Source organism: Gigantopelta aegis, chromosome 7, assembly GCF_016097555.1.
Source record: "Gigantopelta aegis isolate Gae_Host chromosome 7, Gae_host_genome, whole genome shotgun sequence".
In the NCBI taxonomy this organism is placed as follows: domain Eukaryota; kingdom Metazoa; phylum Mollusca; class Gastropoda; order Neomphalida; family Peltospiridae; genus Gigantopelta; species Gigantopelta aegis.
The window spans coordinates 20,345,005-20,369,948 of NC_054705.1; the positions used below are offsets into that span (position 1 = coordinate 20,345,005).

Sequence of the window (24,944 nt, forward strand, 5' to 3'; positions counted from 1 at the left end):
TATATATATATATATATATATATATATATATATATATACATACACATACTATATTGGTGTACATAGCATGCTCATTTACATTTGCTCAAACAGAAAACAATTAAATTATGTAATGTAAAATATGTAAAATACACTTGCTCGAAAAGGTCAATTTATACATTAGTGTAACGTTCATACAGACTTGCTCAAAATAGGGCAACATTTATGTGCTATACACTGGTGTAACAAATTTAAACACTTAAAATAGACAATTTATATATTATTACATGTCAATATACACAGACGTTTGAACACAGATGCTCAAAATGTTTTTTTAATAAATTATTTTATTCACTCCCATGATAGAACACTATGCTCCAAATACGACCTACAAACCACCTATAACCCACAGGGACTTGTAGCCAACAGTTTATCCCATTCTTCAAATAAAGTTAAAAGGTTTTCTTTATCGACACCACTAGAGCACATTGATTTATTAATCATCAGCTATTGGATGTCAAACATTTGGTAATTTTGACCTGTAGTCTTAAGAGACGAAACCTGTTATATTTATCCATTCATTCAACCATGATTATATCAATTCAATTAACTATTTGCTCTTTATCTTCGTACGTAACACAAGTAAATTATGAAGGTTCATTCATTCTTTCATTCATTCATTCAATCATGATTATATCAATTCAATTAATTATTTGCTCCTTATCTTCTTATGTAACCCCAGTAAATTATAAAGGTTCATTAATTCCTACATTCATTCAATCATGATTATAACAATTCAATTAATTATTTGCTCAATATCTTCCTATGTAACCCCAGTAAATTATGAAGATTAATTCATTCATTAATCCATTCATTCAATCATGATTATATCAATTCAATTAATTATTTGCTCCTAATCTTCTTATGTAACCCCAGTAAATTATGAAGGTTCATTCATTCGTTAATCCATTCATTCAATCATGATTATATCAATTCAATTAATTATTTGCTCCTTATCTTCTTATGTTACCACAGTAAATTATGAAGGTTCATTCATTTGTTAATCCCTTCATTCAATCATGATTATATCGATTCAATTAACTATTTGCTCCTAATCTTCTTATGTAACCCCAGTAAATTATGAAGGTTCATTCATTCGTTAATCCATTCATTCAATCATGATTATATCGATTCAATTAACTATTTGCTCCTTATCTTCTTATCTTTTTGATCATCTTCATCGTCTTTTGCATCATTGGGGCAACAGGTTTCATAGCTGAAATCAAACAGATATATTTATCCAGTATGGAAATACTAATATACATGTAGTGAAACCCCTCAAACTAAGATAGTCAGTAAATAGAGGATACTCCCCGAGTGTCTTGTGATATCATAATTTATCAGCACGAGTTGATAAAAGTATGAAATCCGAGGCTTGCCAAAGATTTTTATACTTTTATCAACAAGTGCTGATAAATTATGATATCACAAGACACAAAGGGGGTATTCTTTTTAACATTCATTATCATTATTTTCTTTTGCGACAATTGTAAACAATGTCAGTAATGTGGGTTGAATGTCACTATATTTGGCAGTGGTGGATTCGTTAACTAGCAGAACGACAGTGGCGTGACATCACTAATGATAGGTTTTTTTGTTGTTGTTTTTTGTTTTCAAAATTTTTATGATAGGTTTAGCGCTGAAACATACAGTGACGTAATAAGAGAAGCGATATCTCCTAGGAGAATATCACAGGAGATATCGCAAATTATATGCCAGCAAAATCTCCTACAAAAGCCTTTGATGGATGATAAACTGGAATTCCCTCAAAACCAGACATTTTTCAGAGCTAGCTCTGGTTCAGTGTAGGAAGTTTCGCTAAATTATACATTACACTTCCAAATTTTATAGATACCCAGTTACTTTGTAACAAAATATCAATTAACACTAGAAATTCCTTTGCCAAATTAACAACATTTCCCAGTTATTTTCAAAATTCGCAATTGGCGAATGTGGCGAGTGCAAGAGCTAGAACCTGCTTAAACTGGACATCCCTTAAACTGGACATCCCTTAAACTGAACGTTTTTTTACGTAGTCCCATGTGTGTTAGGTTTATAGAGGTGTTACTGTATTAAAAATGCTATACATAAATATTCTAAAATAACAACAAGACTGGTATATGCTTTTATTTATTTTTACACTGCTATGGCCCCACTTTACCCTTGTCATACAAATGACAACAGACTTTTAACAATTTCAAAAACAAAGTTAAAAGTTTAAGACATTGATTTATTAATCATTGGCTATTGGATGTCCAACATTTGGTAATTTTGACATGAAGTCTTAGAGATGAAACTTGCTACAGTGGAACCTCGTTAGTCCGGACAGTATGGTTATTAAAAAGAAACGTCCGGATTAACGAATTTCCGGATTACTGAAATGTATGTGATGAGTAATCTCCCTTGATTCACAAACAAACTAAAAACAACACATTTGATTTTTTGAACCAGACATTTCTTCAACCAGTTTTGTGTCTACTATTCAGTAGTGTACTGCCAGGTGCTTGTCTTAAAGTTAGAAAATGCAATTAAATAAAATGAAATACTGTTTAAGACATGTTACATTGTTGATATTAAATGTTTGATTACTAGCGACAACAAGTTTTAAATTTTATTAGTCGGACCGGTTAATGTTGTAAATCTAGGCCACGTGGTTGAGTTCATTTCCACGAAGTGGGTACATTGTTGAGGAATGCATATTGTTTCTCACTTGTATACAATCATTATTAGTTTAAAGTTTTTACGTTTACAGATTATATTTTAAACATATAAAATGGCGAAATTATAATTCATTTCTGCTATATCTACTGATATAATACTAGCGCCGACATGATACATCCCTCCGCCCCTAGCACAGAAATATAACTCTCTCAAAACCGGCGTGAAACTGAATGAGCATTGTTCCACTTGTGAAAGAGTCGCGAGCCAGTGTTTTGATAGCAATAACATATAAAGACGTTTCCTTTGTCTTTATTTTGGGTGACTGGCAATACTCTTGAGTTGGACACCAAAACAATTATGAACAGTATTCAGTAATAAATCATACAGGTAAGTTAGGAGGGTAGTTACAAAACGAGGTCATGGGGTACCGTAGAGTATGATCAAGAGTTACCCACTTTTAAAAATAAAATACTCTTCTTTTTTTTCATAAAATAAAACAGCCAGTCTGGTCATAGATCAAAGAAATTATATTTTAAAAAACATCAAACACTTGTGAACACTTGTGCTCTATCTGACTAACACTAAACAGACACAGGTGAATGGTTAAATAAACTGCGGTGTGAAATCCCGTGCAGCCATTTTATCTCTGTCGATTCCTTGAGCGTTAATTGGCGGATTACTTTTATGTTCAATCAGTGGCAACCGGTCAAACGAAGCAATTTGCCTTTACTTTTTACATTCGGTTCAGAATTATGACCGTCCGGTTCCGGAAGCTGAATATCCGGATTAACAAATAACTTTACTGGGTAGTAGTTTCATTTTGTGATAAAACCGTCCGTAAGGTGAGGTTTCTGGAGTAATGGAGTCCGGACTAACGAGGTTCCACTGTATATGTATTTTTTACATGTGTATATTCACCATCCCACAGACCGAATACCACATATATGTACCATGGTCTTTGACATACCACTCCAGGGTTTCTGCCAGATGGTAAAATGGGTATGGTGCCATACCGAAATATTTTTGCAGATTTTTTTTTTTGAGTTAACCTTTTGACAAAATTAATTGTTCTTGTCATTAGTCTGTATGATTTTCTTAACCCTGACCCTAAACTTAATCCATTTTCTTTCTTGGGGAGGCCCCCAATACCCCCCCCCCCCCCCCTTGACTGTAGTTGCATTCAATTCCATAGCATCATACCCAAAATTTTCTTTCTGGCAGAAACACTGCAGTCATGGTGCACTGGCTGGGCCTGTGCTTATAAACCTTTAGAGTCCAGACTCAATCTTTAATGACGTCACATGCATGCAGTTTGTATGGCATTGTCATGACATTACTGTCTCAGACTATTAGAGTCTTGAGTCTGGACTCCAAAAGGTTTTTAAGCACCAGGCCTGAAATGAGAAATTGCCCACAGACAGTGACAGAGGTAGGAATTGGTGAACTGTAAAAAAGAGGACATTCAGAGGGGTCCCGGAAATTCTTGAAATCCTAGGATAAAATCTGTGCCATCTGACACATTTTGGAGGAAATAGGATGATTAAAGTGCGGGGAAAAACGCAATGTTCCATGAGAGGAAAACAGCTGATCCGAGGAGAATTCCCACCCGAGTGATCGATCCTGCGATAAACATCCATAGTTGCAACTATAAACCAAGTTTCATCAAGTCAACACTGAGCTGAATGCAAAACTTGATGCTGTGGCAGCCATCGAAAAATTAAAATCTGTATCTCGCCTTTTTACTTTGTAAAGGAAGGAAGGAAATGTTTTATTTAACGATGCACTCAACACATTTTATTTTACGGTTATACGGCCTCTGTTACACCAGTTGTGGAGCACTGGCTGGAACAAGAAATAGCCCAATGGATCCACTGATGGGAATCGATCCTAGACCGACCAGGCATCAAGCAAGCACTTTACCACTGGGCTACGTCTTGCCCCCGGACCCACAGACAGTGATCGATCCTGCGATAAACATCCATAGTTGCAACTATAAACCAAGTTTCATCGATCTAGGATTTATGGTTTGTGAATTTTTTTTTTATCTAAACACAATATTTTAACACTGAGCTGAATGCAAAACTTGATGCTGTGGCCGCCATCAAAAAATTAAAATCTGTATCTCGCCTTTTTACTTTGTAAAGGAAGGAAGGCAGGAAATGTTTTATTTAACGACGCACTCAACACATTTTATTTTACGGTTATATGGCGTCAGACATATGGTTAAGGACCACACAGAGATTGAGATAGGAAACCCGCTGTCGCCACTTCATGGGCTACTCTTTTCGATTAGTAGCAAGGGATCTTTTATATGCACCATCCCACAGACAGGATAATACATACCACGGCCTTTGATATACCAGTCGTGGTGCACTAGCTGGAACGAGAAATAGCCCAATGGGCCCACAGACGGGGATCGATCCCAGACCGACCGTGCATCAAGCGAGCGATATACCACTAAGCTACGTCCCGTCCCCACTTTGTAAGGGATACAAAAATTACGGGTAAAATATACATACATCTCTGTGGTTTTTCGGGCGAGTCGAAGTGTCTCTGTGGAAGTCTGGACCGGGACCATGACGTCCCACTACTCTCTGGTCTATGAGGTTTCGACACCGACGAAGTCCCGAACAACCTCTGCATCCGGAGGACCTCTCTGGGAGGCTTAGCGACCGTGTCTACGTACGCAAGTTGCACTTTCTTTGCTGTGTGAAACAAAAGAAAGGAATGTAGTGTTTTAAAGACATACCAGCACATTGTTTAATAATTAAAGTAAAAGTTTGTTTGGTTTAACGACACCACTTTTATGTGAAAGTTGCAAAAACAGTGGTCACTACTGTATATCTTTGCCTATAAGTCGAGTGTTTTTCATCAAAATATTATTTTATAACTTAGGGAGTCGACTTATAAGGGGGTCAGAATATTATAAACAAAAATATTAGAATTTTTGGGAAAGGATTGCAAGTTTTTTTTCAGTTTTTTAATTATCCCAGTGTTTATACTCAAATGTGTTAATCTTACAATTTAATTTTGGTTATAAAATGTATCATGGAAAGACGATACATGCTAAGACAAAAGTCCACGTTATTAAAATACCAATCATCACTAATAGCAAAACGAGCTACAAGGCAATATTGTTTATCTTTCACATTTCATTTCGACTTATTTCGTGCTTATATCCAATTAAGGTTCAAGCATGCTGTCCTGGGCACACACCTCAGCTATTTGGGCTGTTTGTCCAGGACAGTGGGTTAGTTTTTAGTTGGTTAGTGGTTAGTGAGAGAGAAGAGGGTGTAGTAGCCTTACACCTACCTATTGAGCCCTTAAGAACTCGCTCTGGGTTGGAGCCGGTACAGAGCTGCGAACCCTGTACCTACCAGCTTGTAGTCCGATGGCGTAACCATTTAGCCACCGAGGCCAGTATCTTTCTCAAGTGAATTGACAACATCAATTCATGAGTGCAAGATAAACAGAAATGCTGAGTAGTGAGTTAGGTATTCTACTACCCATTATCAATATTTATCATTTTATGGAAGATTTTTAAACGATTTTATATAGATCTATTTTCCATATAGACAGGGTAGCACATACCATAGCCATACATAAATATTATTTTCACCTTCACTAATTTGCTTGTTAACTGTTGCTGCCATTTTGCCCTTTAATCGTTCAAATTTAGCTTCTCTCTCATCAAAATTTCTCTGAAAAAAAAAGTCAACAAAAATCATGTCATTATTTTAAAATGTTCATTCCACACATACATGTAGCTGTTCAGAACAATGGAATTCATAACTGAAAACCTACAAATCTAATAAAATACTAAAGCCAAAAATCTTGTAACATACACATGTACATGTGATAAACATAAATGTTGGTGTTACCATCCATGCTAATGAAATTTGTTTTATCAATGGTCAAATGTGTGTATGAAGTTTTGTAAGAATTATGCACTGAAGAATACATGTAACTAGTCATAGTACTTGACCTACATATTAAAAGATCAAAGTGCAGACCTGTATGGCAATCAATGGATTTGAAAAACAAAATTTTTGGTACTTTGTTGATCCAGGCCCGAATTTAGAAAGCCTATTTACATGTATGTTTTACATACGTTTAACTACATATATTTATAATGCTAAACACCTGCATTTAAGAAAAACAGGCTTCGTAAATTCGACACTTAATCTTTTATCATGTAATGTAGTCAGATATCAGCTTCATTTGTTTGTTTTTTAAAGCTGCACACCCTAGTTTCACCCCGTTTAGTTAATCTACAAACCTGTAACACATTAGGATAAATTTACAACAGAGTGAAGCAAGAATTTGTGACATTAAAAGAGTGAAATACCATTAAAAATAGACTAAAACTCGACTCGATAACTGTTACTTCTCAGATGCACGTGCGTTTTTAAAAATAAGAAAAAAAATATTTTGTGATATTAAAAAATACCAGGATGACCAGAAACACTTTGGATGTACGGAAATGAATAATCTAAACAATAAAATCTAAGTAAGGTACGATTTCAGTTATCAAAAAAGGCTCTAATAGTGAAACATTTGCCTCAGTGTTTAAAAACTAGGTTTTGTCACTTTTAAAGATTGTCATACCCTTTTTCTTTTCTTTAAAAACCCCCACAAAAAAACAAACAATGGCCTTGCAAGGAAGGAAATGTTTATTTACGACACACTCAACACATTTTATTTACGGTTATATGGCATCAGACATATGGTTAAGGACCACGTTGATATTGAAGGAGGAAACCCGCTGTCGCCACTTCATGGGTTACTTTTTTTCGATTAGCAGCAAGGGATCTTTTATATGCACCATCCCACAGACAGGGTAGTACATACATGTACCACAGCCTTTGATATGCCAGTCGTGGTGCACTGGCTGGAACGAGAAATAATCCAATGGGTCCACTGACGGGGATCGATCCTAGGACGGCCGTGCATTACCACTGGATCGAGTGCTTTACCACTGGGTTACGACCCGCCCTCAATGGTCTTGCATTGCTAAATTACTGTGAGATGCAAATAAGCTGCCAAAAATACATATAAAATGAAAATAAGTTTTTTTTAGAAATGAATCCGTTATATTAGAAGGCGTCGTGGCAGGCCATCGGTCTACAGGTTGGTAGGTACTGGGTTCGGATCCCAGTCGAGGCATGGAATTTTTAATCCAGAGACCGACTCCAAACCCTGAGTGAGTGTTCTGCAAGGCTCAATGGGTAGGTGTAAACCACTTGCACCGACCAGTATTCCATAACTGGTTCGGCAAAGGCCATGGTTTGTGCTATCCTGCCTGTGGGAAGCGCAAATAAAAGATCCCTTGCTGCTAATCGGAAGAGTAGCCCATGTAGTGGCAACAGCGGGTTTCCTCTCAAAATCTGTGTGGTCCTTAACCATATGTCTGACACCATATAACCGTAAATAAAATGTGTTGAGTGCGTCGTTAAATAAAACATTTCTTTCTTTCTTTCCGTTATATTAGAAATGAATCTGTTATATTACCAGATACAATTCCCTCCAGGATTCCAGTTCGTCTGGCTTCGACATGCGGAAGTCTCTCTTACAGTGCTGTTCCCACAGGTAATCTGTACTCTCCAGAAAATGCTAAGAAACAAAGGAAAGAAATATTTGTTTAAATATATAGTCTTCTTGCCCTCTGGACAGGGTTATGCAGCTTTTGCACGGTGCTAGAAAAATATGTCTGACCCTAAGGATAGATAAATCTGTCCGACCCGAGGGCTAGATGATTTCTACATGTGTGACGTCATAACTCATGTTTTACGATGACTAACGTCATAACTCATGGTTTTTAAAATTCTGTTTGCCATTTCACGTTGTATCATTGTTTTAAAAATATTTAAACAAATTAATATTTTCAAATTTATATTTATTGGTAAGTTGAACATTACGTATTTATGTCATTGCATAAGGTGGACTATATTTTTCTGCGTATGATTAAATGAGTTTGCAGGTGAAATGTATACGAATTGTTCTACAACAAACAAACCATAACTTACAAAATTAATGTTTTGTTACTGTAATTAAATGGGAAAGAAAAAGAATCAATCACCATTGTGATGTATAGATAAGACAAATCCAACCCTCGGGAATAAATGTTTTTGTCCTTCGGATTGGAATAGCCTTATCTATACCTCACAATGGTGATAGATTCTATTAACGGGACATTCCCGAGTTTGCTGCAATTTTTAAGATATTATCGACTATAAAATACTTTTTTAACGATTGTAATTCCATATCAAATACATTTTTCTGCATAAAATATTAGTGGCTGTATATTAAACATGTTTCTGATCGTTCTAATATATGTACTAGGTTAAATTTAATTTTATTTCCTAAAAAAAAAAAAATTCGTGGGTACTAAATTATTTGATGACAAAATCTAGCGTGGGTTTCTTACAAATATTAAGACAACCAAAAACACATTGAATATACAGACACTGATATTCTAAACCAGAAAATATATTTAATATGTAAGTCTGATCGTAGAAATATTTTATTAGTGGAAACATTTTACAATGCAGCAAACTCAGGAATGTCCCTTTAATATGTATTGGGAATTTTTAGCATAGAAATTGGGAAGTTTTAGTGCCACTTTCATTTGGGAAGGGGACTATGTTCAGACCCACACAACGCAGAAGTCATGTTTAGATTTTATATAGATCTGTTATCGACATTCTCAGAACATTTTACAGTCTTCACTCAGGGCTCGCGCTGTCGGTAGCCAAATTAGCCATTGGCTAATTTTTACAAAAAATGGCTAATAAAATTTGCAAGTGGCTAAAATTTTGGCTAAGCCATTTTCTGTCTTCTGATGTGAACAAACGGATACATAATCTATCCGACACCTCAAACATAATAATACTACCAAATATTCAATTAGCGTAATAGCGATCTCGCAACCGGTAACGAGAAACGGTGTCATGCAGAATAGGCCTACAGCGTAGGCCTTATGTTTGCTTATTTTAATAATCACGGTTATTAATTTTAACGGCATGCATTCAACATTTTTATGACAGCAATGTCTGGAAGATATGTAACTTGTTATTTTTAATTTGTAAAATCTTTGAACCAAAGTAATAAAAACAGACCGACAATGCGTGTAAATTTGAATACACGTGCCAGTTCAGGGCCAAAAGACATGCAGGCCATCTCAAGTCTGAGTTCAGCCAGACCGAGCGAAAACAAAACGTTCGTTAGACTGGTTTGTGCGCTTCACGTTAAACCAAATGGACACGACGAACACCAATCAAATAGTTCGCGAACGTTAGGAAGAACGTTCGTTGGCTGAACTGAGGACAGCTCTCGGTGCGAATATACGTCACGCTTCAGAGTCAGCTGACACCCGCTGACACCTAACTGCAGTTTTTGTTTATTCCTTTGTCTTTGTTAGTTTCGTACCCATGGTCGAGAGCACGCATGCAGATCGCGATCGCCGGACATTATACAAATTGCAGTTAAATGTACACTGAATAAAATTAGTTTACAGTAGTCCCTAATCATATTTGTTAGATCATTTTAGATATAAATTTGTAAGATTGTGAGGTGACATTTAATAAGTTAGCTGGATTTTAAAAAGACCCTAAATTTTAATTTTATTAAAGGATTTGTTGTTGGTTTTTTTGGGGGTTTTTTTTAAATAAATGGAGTATACTGTGGTGAAGTCGGCATTTTCAGCTGAGATATTTTGTAAGCAGAAATCACAACAAGCATTTAACACGACACTGAAATCAACAGCAACAACATGGCACAAATTATGAAATCGTTTGGGGTGGGGAATTGATGAGTCACTTAAAAAAAAAAAAAAAAAAGTTATTCAAACTAACATAAAGATTGCTATTTAAAGAAATAACGAGTTCTATATATAAAAAAAAAAAAGCTCTCAAATTTCTATTTGGGAAAAAAGGAAGAAAGAAAAAACACCATCCATAAACATCCACCCACCCCCATATTTCTGTATGTTTGTAAAAACTCGAAGTAATATATTAACTGTCCCTACCCCCATTAAGGTTTTGTTATTCCTATTTATTCCAGTTTGTACACAATTAGCTGAAAAAGATACATTTTCATATTCATATATAAATACTCTATACAGTACTGCGTAAAACAAATTTGGCTAAATCATTTTCAATATGGCTAATAAAAATTCCATTTGGCTAATATTTTGGCTACAGGTATTTTTGATCCAGGGTGAGCCCTGTTCACTATTAGTAAAATCAATGACCAAATGTTTGACATCCAATAGCCGATGATTAATATATCAATGTGCTTTAGTGGAATGAATGAATGAATGTTTAATGACACCCCCAACACAAAATTACACATCAGCTATTGGGTGTATGGTGCTCTAGTGGTGTTGTTAAACAAAAACAAACTTTATCTTTGTATACTTACAGGGTTATTGTCCTCCAGTGAATAAAGCTGAACCGCTGTCGCTTTCTCTACTACTGGTTTCAAAATGTCAAACGGTATCCCACCAACAGAGTCAATACCTGAAACAAATTTATATTCCTGATTATCCGATTCATACTCAATTTGGAAGGCAAAATTCAAGCATTTTTTAAGCACTTTTCACTGTAAAATTACAATTTTCAAGGGTTTTTGCATTCACAGTATTCAGTTAGTAACACTTGATCTCGTAAAAAAACCAATTAAATATGAAAATATTGATATTCGTACAAAATATTTTCTTTGAATATTTTAAAATATAAAATAAAGTAACAAAATAGGACACAAACTTAAGGCACTTACTGTCAATGTGGTCGATCAAGACGCCCATACAGATATCAAACAAAGACTTCATTTCTGAAAATATCAACACAATTCATCAGAGAAAATTTTGTTTAGTTTATATTACTTGGAATAATAACTTTAGCGGTCTGGGTTTTTTGTTTTTTAAGAGAATGGGACAAACCCAGTGGTAAAGCATTCACTTGATGTGCGGTTGGTCTTGGATTTCGAATTCTAGCCAGTGAACAACAACCAGTATATCAACGGTTGTGGTATGTGCTATCCCTTGCTACTAATGTAAAAATGTGGTGGGTTTCCTCTCTAAGACTATATGTCAAAATTAATTAATTAATAAATCAATATGCTCTAGTGTTGTTAAATAAAACAAACTTTAGCTTCTTCTTTTTTATATGATGCACATACATGGAGTTTAGTGAAAACAGGCATTCTGAGAGTACTGCTAAAGCAATATCACGGCCTGATACAGCAGTAACAGCTGAAATAGTAATTCACCTGTGGCAAATGCACACATGCATGATTATCTCATCTACTATTTATCTGTAGCATGCGATTCTGTTATAGTTTAATTCCCTACACTGTAAAATACATAGGGGCGGTGTGTAGCCCAGTGGTAAAGCGATTGCTCGAAGCGCGTTCTGTCTGTTATAGATCCCCGTCATTGGGCCCCATTGGGATATTTCTCGTTCCAGCCAGTGCACCATGACTGGTATATCAACGGCCGTGGTATGTACTACCCTGTCTGTGGGATGGTGCATATAAAATATCCCTTGCTGCTAATCGAAAATAGTAGTCCATGAAGTGGTGACAGCGCGTTTCCTCTCTCAATATCTGTGTGGTCCTTAACTATATGTCTGACGCCATATAACCGTAAATAAAATGTGTAGAGTGCGTCGTTAAAGAAAGAAATGTTTTATTTAATGGGATCTTTTATTTGTGCTTCCCACAGGCAGGATAGCACAAACCATGGCCTTTGTTGAACCTGTTATGGATCACTGGTCGGTGCAAGTGGTTTACACCTACCCATTGAGCCTTGCGGAGCACTCACTCAGGGTTTGGAGTCGGTATCTGGATTAAAAATCCCATGACTCGACTGGGATCCGAACCCAGTACCTATCAGCCTGTAGACTGATGGCCTAACCACTACGCCACCGAGACCGGTAGTGCGTCATTAAATAAAACATTTCTTTCTTTCTAAAATACATCTGTGAGATCCTAATTTTTCAAACACTATCCCAAACCTTCCCTCACTCCTGCTGTCCTATATCCAGCAGGTTCCGTTTGTTCTCTTAAAAGGACATGCATGCATTTCCTTTGCCCTGCTATTTAAAAAAATACCCCCCGGCCATATTTTACTTCCTATTTTGAGACCTGAATATACATGTATGTCCCTTCCCGGCACAAAAAACCACCATTACAATAACAAAATCTGAATGACTGAAATTATATATATATATATATCTCCAGTGAAACATGTCCTAGTGGCCACCTGCCTTAAGTAACCACTTTTTTCACTCCCAAACGATTTATAAGGTAAATGCACCTGTAAGAAGCGGTCACCTGTCTAACGCGGCCAGCGGCCATCTAAATCGGATCCCAAGTCGCTAAAATACCTGTATTAAGCGGCCACAGTAAACGTTTACTATTATATAAAAGGGATATTTTAACAACAGCGATAAGGTGCAGCAAATAACCGATCATCACACCTTCAGGAATACTAGTACCCGTTCAGTCCCGACATCTCTACTGTGTGTCAATTAAGAAACTATGACACTGGAAGGCATCTTATTGCCTCTGGGCAGCCTACATTTGACATTTGTAGATTAACGTACTATGAAAATACACCACATGAAGTAGGAAATAAATAACTAAATGGAAAAAGAAAACAAACTTGTTGCAAACAGTTAATTTAATTAATTCCTGGTGCATTTTTTCTTGTAGAGGCAACATGTCAAATGTTGATTTATAGTCCGTTAATTAGCAGCACAAAAAACAACAAATGTTTTAAAGACAAACTACGTGGCAACCTGTAATCAGCGGCCACCTGTCATCAGCGGCCATTTTTATCAACTCAATTGTGTGACAGCTTAAGACAGGTTTGACTGTATATAAAGAATAACTAGTTAATGACATAAGATATTGACTTTATCCTATGAAGTTCAGAATGGAATTTTTTTAACTTGGCCTGAACAGGATAAGGCCAATATCAGGGCTCGAAATGCAGTGTTAGTACATGCTGATTTTTTCGTGTACATGTAACTTTTAAAACTGGGTGCACGCGGTGCATGCTAATATTTTTCAAGTACTGTGTATTGCGTATACTAGTATCCTGTTGTCTACCAGATTCAGACTCAAGTTGTTGAATTTTGCGTATGCATTTCGTAATCTGTTCGCCACATGAAAATGATAACTTTTATCTTATGGGCGCATCCATTTTGTATTCCATAATCCTACTTACAACAAGTCCTTTCCGTGAAATATATTTGCGAAAATTGCCGGCAATATCTCAGTTATATCCGTGAATGGTATTAGGGAAGGTGGTCGAGACCGATTTTGGGGTATCCACGCGCATAACACAGTTGTTGTCGTCACTGACAAATTGAACTCCGCCAGATCTGTGATCAATACAAAGTACCGTAACTGCCTTGAACATTTTCGACCTCAGATATGGGCACTTGATCAGATGATTGTGAACGTGCAGATGCGTTACTCGCGTAGTTGACTCGAAGTCAGCCAGTGATTATTTCAATCGCAACTTCTCGTCAAATTCCGTAGGTTAATTTATATTATACCAACAGATCTTATCGAGTTAAAAAAGTTGATAACTTGCTTAATACAAAACACAAATATTCATACGTTTTTGTAATAGGCTTATTATAGATTTCTGTAAGGTGTTTACGTTGGGTGAAATTTTCAAATTTGATCAAGAATCAGTAATAAACGCAGTTGTATAACATTCCGGTACTGTTAATAAATAAATATAGGTATTGCCGAATAATTCCGAATAGCTTCGTATAAAAAAACCCATGAAGTTGCCTTATTTTTGGTGCATGCAGAATTTTAATGGTGCATGTAACTTTTTTTTCAGCATGCACCTGGTGCACGTAGATTTTTCTTTTCATTTCTAGCCCTGCAATATCCGAGGTTATTAACTACTTATTATTTTTATTCTGCAATCCATCAGACATTAAGGGGAAAACTATCATTTCTGTTATTTTACCTACATTGTGCGATGACTTAGAAGTCAAATGAACAATTTTTGTAAAGCATCTATGCACGTGAAGTCACATGTGTGACGTCAAAAGTCATAAACTGCTAGTATACGTTTATGACTTTGCTTTAATCTGTCATCATAATCTGTCAATAGAAACAGTGATTGGAAGATAAAATATAATATTTTATATACAATAAAACCACAGACCTGTACAAATTTGTCTCTTTCCAGAATAAACCTGGGTACGGGCGTATGCCTTCTTTGTAAACTTCAGCGAATCATTGTCTTTTTCTGAAATAAAACAAAACATACAAATGAAAGCTCATGGTTGTGAAAAGATATTACGTAACTTTTTCTCTTTTTTTTAAAGAATTATTATTGTTCTGTTCTTTTTATTTTTCAATTAAATTATTTTAGGTTTTTTTATGGTCTCAGAGGAAAAAGCAACACAAATTCATTGAAAGAAAGAAAGAAATGTTTTATTTAACGACGCACTCAACACATTTTATTTACGGTTATATGGCGTCAGACATATGGTTAAGGACCACACAGATTTTGAGAGGAAACCCGCTGTCGCCACTACATGGGCTACTCTTTCCGATTAGCAGCAAGGGATCTTTTATTTGCGCTTCCCACAGGCAGGATAGCACAAACCATGGCCTTTGTTGAACCAGTTATGGATCACTGGTCGGTGCAAGTGGTTTACACCTACCCATTGAGACTTGCGGAGCACTCACTCAGGGTTTGGAGTCGGTATCTGGATTAAAAATCCCATGCCTCGACTGAGATCCGAACCCAGTACCTACCAGCCTGTACCAGCCTAACCACGACGCCACCGAGGCCGGTCACAAATTCATTGAATGAATGATGTAAGACATTTTCATAATATTCTGAGATATTATACTGGACGGGACATAGCCCAGTTGTAAGGCATTCGAGGAGTGGTTGGGCTAGGATTGATCCTGTGCATGTCGTGGTACGTCTGTTGGAAGGTGCATATACAATCTAATTAAAATTACAAATTAAAATTAAAATTAGTGATTTGATTGATTTCAACTTATTTTCGTGCTTATATCCAATTAAGGTTCAAGCACGCTGTCCTGGGCACACACCTCAGCTATCTGGGCTGCCTGTCCAGGACAGTGGGTTAGTTGTTAGTTTGTTAGTGGTTAGTGAGAGAGAAGAGGGTGTAGTGGCCATACACCTACCCATTGAGCCCTTAAGAACTCGTTCTGGGTTGGAGCCGGTACCGGGCTGCGAACCCTGTACCTACCAGCCTGTAGTCCGATGGCTTAACCACTGCGCCACCGAGGCCGGTTTGTGATTTGAAAACATTCCGTATTATCCTGAGGGTATACGACATGTTTCACTGGCATGACTCTGCAAGTAAGGTTTTGATTGGTAGACATGAGCTCCAACTGGCTGCTGTTAGATCCACATGTAATAGTGGAGCTAATTTTAATTAGATTGGTGCATATAAAAGATCCCTTGCTACTAATGGAAAAATGTAGCAGGTTTCCACTCTAAGACTATAAAGCAAAATTACCAAATGTTTGACATCCAATAGCCGATGATTAATATATCAATGTGTTCTAGTGGGAATCGGTAAAAAACAAAACAAACTTTAATATTATAATTTTCAAAACCAAATACTATACAAAACATTTACAATATCATGATCTTCTGCGTTAAAAACTACAGGCCTGTTTTTCTTAAATGCAGGTCTTGTACCACTAGAGTACATTGATTAATTAATCATCGGCTACTGGACATCAAACGTTTGGTAATTATGACTCATCATCAGAGGAAACCCGCTACGTGTTTTCTAATGCAGCAAGGGATCTTTTATATACACTTTCCCACAAATACGAAAGCACATACCACGGTCTTTGACCAGTTGTGGTGCACTAGCTGGAACGAGAAAAAAATCCAATCAGTTGAATGGATCCACTGAGGTGGTTCGATCCTGCGACGCAAGCACCTCAAGCGAGCACTCAACCGACTGAGCTAAATCCCGCCCCCGCAGGTGTATAAGCATTGTAAATGTACCGCATGTTGTTACACGTGTATAAGACATAAAATGCTTTGTAAATTTGACATACATACATGTATAAACTATACATGTATATATGTACCTGATTTATTGTCATCAATCTGGTTGTGGTTGTAGCGCCATGGTCTATAGTGGGCCTGCGTGTCCGGCAGATAGCACAGAATATCATTTTCCGTTATCTTCATCTGAAACATCGAAGGAACACATTCGTAGTTCTTAAAGAGACATTCCTGACTTTGCTGCATGTAAAAGTAAGACTAATAAATTATTTCTACAATTAAACTTACAAATTAAATACATTTTCTGGTTTAGAATAGCAGTGTCTGTATATTCAATGTGTTTCTGGTCGTCTTAATATGTGTAAGACGCCCAAACTGGATTTTGTCTTACGGTAATAATTTCGTACATACAAAAAAAAAAAAATTAGGAAATAAAATGAAATTTAACCTACTACAAATATTAGAACAATCCGAAACACATTTAATATACAGCCACTAACATCTTATGCAGAAAAATATATTTGATATGTAATTACAGTCGTTAAAAAGTCTCTGTTACAGTGTTAGTCGATAACATCTTAAAAATTGCAGCAAACTCAGGAATGTCCCTTTAAAATGTTTACAAGCTATATCAATTTTATTTTAAGTTAGCCCTCAGTTTAAAATATGCATTAGGACATTTTTAGTAGAGAGATAAATGTATGTACGAACATCTCATCAGCTATTTACCTTGTGATTCTGTTATATTAGATTTCTATAATGCTCTAAGATCTTCATGTATACATCACAGAAGCTCTTTCCCTTATCCCATGCTGTCATATTTTCAACTGACCATAATTTTTCTTGGCAGGTTATTTTTCTTGTTTAAATAAATAACTGCAAGTCATATTTTACTTCATATTCCGAGCAGACCTGTCTACCCTCCCAGATTCCGCGGGACTCTCCCGGTATTTGATCAAATATCCCGCTACTCTGCACAGGAGAAAAAAATCTCCTGTTAAATGACATTTTTGTAAGCATAAACATAAAATAACAGCAGGCCATATTTTACTTCATATTCCAAGCCCTGAAAACACAAGGTCAGTTCATAGGGTTTAACGTGCACATTCAGAGCAAGCTGTTGTGGTGCACGCCTGTCATGGGAACAGGTGTCAACCCATACCTGTTCCTCCATCGTGGACAGGAAAGGATTTGGGGTGGGCGAGAGGGACTGCCTGTACTGGCAAGTGCAAAAGAGCATCAGCTGCCCGACCAGGGTCGGTAGCGGGTGAGACATTTTTTGGTGCTATTTAATTTTGAACGCCTCGTAGGATTTAGTCCCAAACATAAAAGATTGCACCGTTTTTACAAAGTAATTTGGCACCTAATTCGGAACGGTTCACCGAAAAGAAATTGGAGCTATTTGAGTGAATTACCTGTTTAGTAGGAACGGGGACGACAAAATCTTCACCCGCTCTCTTTACGGACACACCATCATCTCGCGGAAAGGAATTAGAGTTATCTGCCTTGCCTTCAGTATTGGCTTTCTTTGTCACTCTGAACTTGTCATGAAGGATTCCCGATTTATCGACACTTTTACTCGATACCTTGGATTTTTTACTAGATGTCGTCAAGTCGTAACTTAAAAAATCATCAAACGACATCGCACTCTCATCCTTGGAAACTTCATGCTTTCGTTTCTGCTTTGGTTTTGCAAACAAGTCCAATTCGGTTTCGACATTAGAATTGTTAAAGTCCGATTCAAAATCTTTGGTTTCCGACTTCTCCCTATGTCTGTCGTGTTTAGACACATGTTTAGATCTCTCTTCTTTTACAGTACTTCCTGAATGTTTAGAATGTTTATGACTTCTTGAAGAATTTTTCGCCGAATTACAACTCCCTTTTGATGAAGTCTTTGAGACTTTCTCTTCTCCATCGACACTAAACAAATCAACGACATTTTCATCCACATGTTGAAGTTTTTTAGCCTTCTGCGATGAATAACTATGACTGGAAAGTTCATTTTCATCTTCATCAGAGCTCAGAATACTCGCATACATGTCATTTTCTGAAGTCTTTGATGAAGTATCTTTTGAAATCTTCGCCGTTGATTTGTCTGCCGAACCAGAGACTTGAGAATTGGTTTTCGAACTGTGATGCTTCTCTTTGCTCTTCGAATCGTTCTGTGACGAGTGTTTGACAGTTTTATCACCGTCTTTCACCTTCTGTGAAGAGTGAACCGACTGCTTTGACGTCTGACTGTCTTCTTTTGACTTATATTTAGAAGAACCAGACGAACTGGAATATTTTGTGCTTTTAACATCACTGCTCTTGTGTTCCGATTTGTGAGATTCAGATGTCCCAGAATGCTTTGTACTTTTAGCAGTTTCGTGTTCCGATTTATGAGACGAGGAACTAGAAAGCTTAGATGACTTGTGACTACTTTCATGTGTGGGCTTACTCGGCGACGTAGAACTTTTAACACTTCTGTCGCAATCCTCCGACTTACTTGATATTTTTTTCACATCTTGTGACGTAGAATACTCAGAGGTTTTAGGTTTCTCTTGATTCCTCGACTTATGTGATGACTCCTTCCTGGTTTTGTTCGACAATGAATGTTCAGACACCTCTGCAATTTTTTCACGATTCCCCGACTTATGCGATGACGACTGTTTCACCACACTGTGCGACAAAGAACATTCCGATATTTTATCATCGCTGACATAACTTGAACTGCTGTTATTGTAACTATTTGGTGAATTATAAACTGCATACTCATTCTCGCTCAAATTATCTGGTTCATCATCACCTAAATAACTTTTGGTTTTGGTTGAAAGACTTTTACTAGTGCTGTGCAGAGGGGAAGAAAAATGTTTTGCTGAATTTTGCTTCACTGGAAGACAGTTAGCGATATCACCAGAATCACTTTTTGTCGAAGACTGCTTATCTGAGGAACGGCTACTTTTATCACTACAACTAATTTTTGATGCACTATTTTTATCACGAGAAGAGGAACTTTTTTCTGGTTTAAGTTCATGTGTCAATGAACTGGAACTATGTTTTGCCGATGAGTGACTGGAACTACTTTTTTCAGAACTATGTTTGTCACGTGAACCGGAACTACTTTTCACAGAACTGTGTTTGTCATGTGAACTGGTACTACTTTTCACAGAACTATGTTTGTCGTGTGAACTGGAACTGGTACTACTTTTCACTGACCTATGTTTGTCGTGTGAACTTGAACTACTTTTCACAGAACTGTTTTTATTACTTGAACTATGTTTATCAGCAGAACTTGATGACCTTTGCTTCTCATGTGACAAGTGATCGCTGTGTTTTCTTGTGGAACTACTTTTCGATTTATCACTGTGTTTACTACTGGATGAAGATTCCTGAATTTTATTTTTTCTATAAGAGTCAGAATGAGACTCAGTCTTTGGAGACATTTTCTCATAGTCTGTATTGTTCTCATAACTACCGTTACTACCTCTATCTTCATCCTTTTGATACTCCTCTTCTTTTTCTTCTTCCGCTGCCGATTCATCATTATTTACATGCACAGTTGTCTCCCCTGAATGACTGCGATCTGTGGATATCACTTCCTCCGTTACTAAAGATTTCCACTTTGAAACCAAGCCTTTCGCCGTTTGTCCAATTTCACCATCCGTTTTTCGGAAACTATTCACCACTTTGCCAATTCCGGTATCCTGAAAAATATATACATAATTGAAAAAGATTTTATTTGATGGACAGAAGGATAAACTGATGAAGAGATGACGAAACAAACAAGACACTGTCACAGTCGTAAAATTTAGATGATGTAACTTGAGTTAAAGCCAGGCCAAGCTACTAAATGATATAGGTCATCATTTAGTAACTTGTATTGATGCGTAGGAGGACAGTTATAATTTAAAAGCTAAATTGAGTTACCGTATGTCACTTGGCCCATGTTTTCATCACTTTATAAGGTGATTCAATACCCTGGCTTCATATATTAGCAACAACTGACTGTACTGTGTTGTTTGTTTATTATTGTGCAATACATTCTAAAACAGTTTACACACATGTAAAATGGTATTTGCATTTTGCACACTTCCAAATATGTCAAAGAAAAGGGCACAGATGGTGAGACCTCATACAAATCAGACAAACCTTTTCATTGTCATAAAATTATCGGTGAAATACGCTTTTTTACCAGTACTTTTGCTACAAAAATATGTATGAGATACCTACTAAAGTTGTATCTTAAATGCAGCAGAATGCAGGAAATGGCATCTAGAATTCAAAATGCTCCCCCGGACCCCCCTAGCACTCCCTCGCTTAGCGCGGTCGACATCCGCCTCCCCAATATTAATTTGCTTCTGACGCCCCTGTACTTTACTGTAAGTTAATACAATTTTACTAAATAATAGTAATAATCAGATATGTCACCTAAAGAGGGAGATAAGAGCTTAAAAACACTAACATTGGGGGTTGGGGGGGGGGGGGGGCAGGATATTCATATTCACAAAATAGACTTATCTGCAACATTTGACCCAAAAAAAATTCACTAGCCGTCGGGCATGGCAATAGTAGTTATTTACTAGCCCAACATTGAATATCACTAGCCATGGGAGTGAGGCTACCATAATCTACAAGCTCTGCATAATAAAAACAAGACAAAAAGTGCCACAACTAAGTGGTTATGGGTTTGAATGTTTTGAAATTGGAAGCTACATTTGATGTACCTCAACAAGGAAATGTTTTATTTAACGACACACTCAACATATTTTATTTACGGTTATATGGCATTGGATATATGGTTAAGGACCACACACAGATACTGAGAGAGGAAACCCGCTGTCGCCACTTTATGGGTTACTCTTTTCAATTAGCAGCAAGGGATCTTTTATATGCACCATCCCACAGACAGGATAGTACATACCACAGCCTTTGTTACACCAGTTGTAGAGCACTATCTGAAATGAGAAATAGCCCAATGGGCCCACCAACGGGGATTGATCCTAGATCAATTGCACATCAGGCAAGCTCTATACCACTGAGCCACATCCCGCCCCGTATTTTAACAAATTTTAAATACTAGTTCTCTAAAAGAATTTATTTTATATAACAGGTTGTCAGATTTCATAGAAACGGTCATTTCCGGTACTGTGTAGGTAAAATAATGCAACCGAAATTTCATTTCCCATGATCAATATAGAGTACGACTATTCAACGAAAATAATATATAGGATTATTATATTTTAAAAACAGTTTCCGATGGGTTTCCGTGATCACAAGGCACGGAACCGATAAAAGTGTTTCCCATGAAATTTGAAATCCTATGGCCTAGCTGATATAACTTAATTATTATAACCACCAATGTCCTAGATTTTAGGGTACGTAATGTTTACCCTCCATACCCTCTGGCAGAAACCCTGCCATCTGATGACCATATAAATGATGTCCAAAGTTTAAGCATGAACAGGAAATGGGTTACGGAATGCTAAGCCTAGAATTGAACTAAAGGATTGGTAGTTCTCACAATTTTTGAAGGACTGCAGATTTGTGTGAGTTTTTTTTTTTACCTGAAGCAGACTAATGGTCACTGGCAGAATTGCAAGTTTGTTGAACACCAACATAACCTGAAAAGAAGAACAAAACAATGTATATGTACATGTAAATTTATAAAAACTAATCTTTTTTCTCCCTTTTTTGCTTTTTTTGTTATATTTAATATATTTACTGGTCTTCCTAATGTTGACCCCCATTGGTGGGCCCACTGGGCTATTTCTCTCGCTCCAGCCAGTGTACCATGACTGGTAGATCAGGGCTAGCTCGCCAAATTCGCCAACTGCGAATTTTAAACACAACTGGCTAATATTATTTTAATTTGGTGAAAGAATTGCATGTAATAATTGATATTTTGTTGAAAATATTTGTGGGTTTCTGCAATTTTTGGCATTTAATAGGTTATTTGGCAAAATTTTCTACATAGCCAGAAAGAAAGAAAGAAATGTTTTATTTAACGACGCACTCAACACATTTTATTTACGGTTATATGGCATCAGACATATGGTTAAGGACCATACAGATTTTGAGAGGAAACCCGCTGTCGCCACTTCATGGGCTACTCTTTCCGATTAGCAGCAAGGGATCTTTTATTTGCACTTCCCACAGGCAGGATAGCACAAACCATGGCCTTTGTTGAACCAGTTATGGATCACTGGTCGGTGCAAGTGGTTTACACCTACCCATTGAGCCTTGCGGAGCACTCACTCAGGGTTTGGAGTCGGTATCTGGATTAAAAATCCCATGCCTCGACTGGGATTTGAACCCAGTACCTACCAGCCTGTTGACCGATGGCCTAACCACGACGCCACCGAGGCCAGTCTATATAGCCAGAGCTAGCCCTGTAGATCAAAGGCTGTGGTATGTGTTATCCTGTCTGTGGGATGGTGTATATATAAAAGATCCCTTGCTGCTAATCGAAAAGAGTAGCCCATGAAGTGACAAGAGCAGGTTTCCTCTCTCAATATGTGTGGTCCTTAACCATGTACGATGTCATATAACCGTAAATAAAATGTGTTGAGTGCGTCGTTAAATAAAACATTTCCTTAATTTCCTCCAGACAAATTTACAATTACCGGTACCATATTTTAGATAAAGTAGTACCATAACCAAAATTTAAACTAAGTACAGGTGTGTTACTAAACATACACATACATTCCATTTATGAACATTGCAAGCAAATAAAAAAATAGTTTTTTTTATCATAGGTTGGGTGGTTTAACTGGTTACATGTTCTACAAGTACAAATGTAGATGATCTACTGAACCATATTTTGTGGTTTATTTTCATTTTTGTCTGGGCTTTGTAAGTATTGGGGGTGGGGGAATTCTGTCTTTTATTCAGTGTCTTAGTTTTTGTATTGGAAGCTGGGCATGGAGTCATTAAGAACATTTATTTCTTGAATAAATAAATCTGAAAGTGAAAGTTAGCAAAAAGTATTTTTGGAATATGCCATTATATGGTTGATGCTGTTCATGTACAATAAATGAATACGCTAACAAATTGGGGGAATAGGTACACGTATCTCAAGATTATATTTAAAGTTTTTTGTTCATTCACACCTTATCAATGTCTGGATCAGACGATAAATAATATTTATATTTCTTTAACTTATGTTTAATGTCCGCCATTGCTGCTTCACACTTTAGCAAGGGCAAATAACTCCGTTATTTTTTAGATCGAACATGCTGGTTCTAATAGACCAAATCAATTCCTATTGCCGATAATGTTAACGTTTATTAATAAAACTGATATAAGCAGCGTATCAACACACCCAGGAAGTACAGCAATAAAAAGTATGGCACCTCACATCTAATCTTCCTGCAAGAAAATGTGGGGTCACATACCATTTAATAGATTTAATTAATATTTGCACAGGTCTCGAACTTTGACACGAAACTCTCTTTGGGACTATGCAACCTATAGGGTTACACACCACATCTTTTTAAATGTGTGGTTTGTCCATAGTAGGCCTACTATACTGTGGAATTAATGAATCAATCAAGCAGTCATTCAGTCAAACAATACAAATGGATGGACTAATGAATAAATAAATAATTAAATGAAAAATACAAATTGATCATTAATCAGTTTAAGCATGTTATTTAACGATACCAGTTCTAACATTACGTTTCCAAGGCAACTTTTTGTTAAACTGTCTCAACTCATTATATAGATAATTTCACAAAGCATGTGGAAGTCGTATGAGTGGATGATTGTTAGATGAAAACTTATTTTTGTTATGAAATATATGTACGTAGTATGCTAATGCAAATAGAGGTCAGCGTTTATATGTTACATGCATTCGTTGATATCAACTGGCAGAAAAACAACAACCCCACTTTAGCAATCCGAGTGAATTGTGGTGTGATCAGTGCAGAAAAAAACCCTCCATATATTATCATGTTTTTGCCCACTTAAGGTTCAAACATGTTGTTCAAGGTATGCACTTCATCTCCCTAACTTCTCTATCTCTAGCAGGGCCGTAGCTAGGTTTTTTTTGTGGGGGGGGGGGGGGCAACTGAGTAGTTAATAGTCTGAAACTCCTTAAACGGTTAAGAAGAAAATTTTCTTTAAGTTTCTATAATGCTTTCCGATTTTTTTAGTTAAATGGTGATGCAATGCCTTGATTAAGTATATCCATCTTACCAACCAGCTGTTGTGTAGGCATAGT

General features: G+C 36.7%; 1 protein-coding gene across 1 annotated transcript; it reads right to left on the reverse strand.

The window, feature by feature from the left end:
- LOC121376793 (transcription elongation factor B polypeptide 3-like) lies at positions 1-23,905 on the reverse strand. Its single transcript, XM_041504569.1, has 11 exons — positions 23,833-23,905; positions 22,288-22,344; positions 18,157-20,427; positions 16,825-16,927; positions 14,897-14,980; positions 11,479-11,532; positions 11,122-11,219; positions 8,212-8,313; positions 6,320-6,401; positions 5,220-5,405; positions 1-1,255 (listed from the first exon to the last, which is right to left on the reverse strand). The coding sequence occupies exons 1-11, from the start codon at positions 23,899-23,901 to the stop codon at positions 1,191-1,193; spliced, it is 3,171 nt and encodes a 1,056-aa protein (XP_041360503.1). The 5' UTR covers positions 23,902-23,905; the 3' UTR covers positions 1-1,190.
- Positions 23,906-24,944: the final 1,039 nt, after the last annotated feature.

Excerpts from the sequence above, each read along its gene's own strand:
- LOC121376793 (XM_041504569.1), bottom strand. The coding sequence starts at position 23,901 with ATGGCGGACATTAAACATAAGTTAAAGAAATATAAATATTATTTATCG. Across the intron at positions 11,533-14,896 it reads AAAGAGACAAATTTGTACAG|AAATGAAGTCTTTGTTTGAT; the intron begins GTCTGTGGTTTT and ends TGATATTTTCAG. Across the intron at positions 6,402-8,211 it reads CCTGGAGGGAATTGTATCTG|AGAAATTTTGATGAGAGAGA; the intron begins GTAATATAACAG and ends TTTTTTTTTCAG.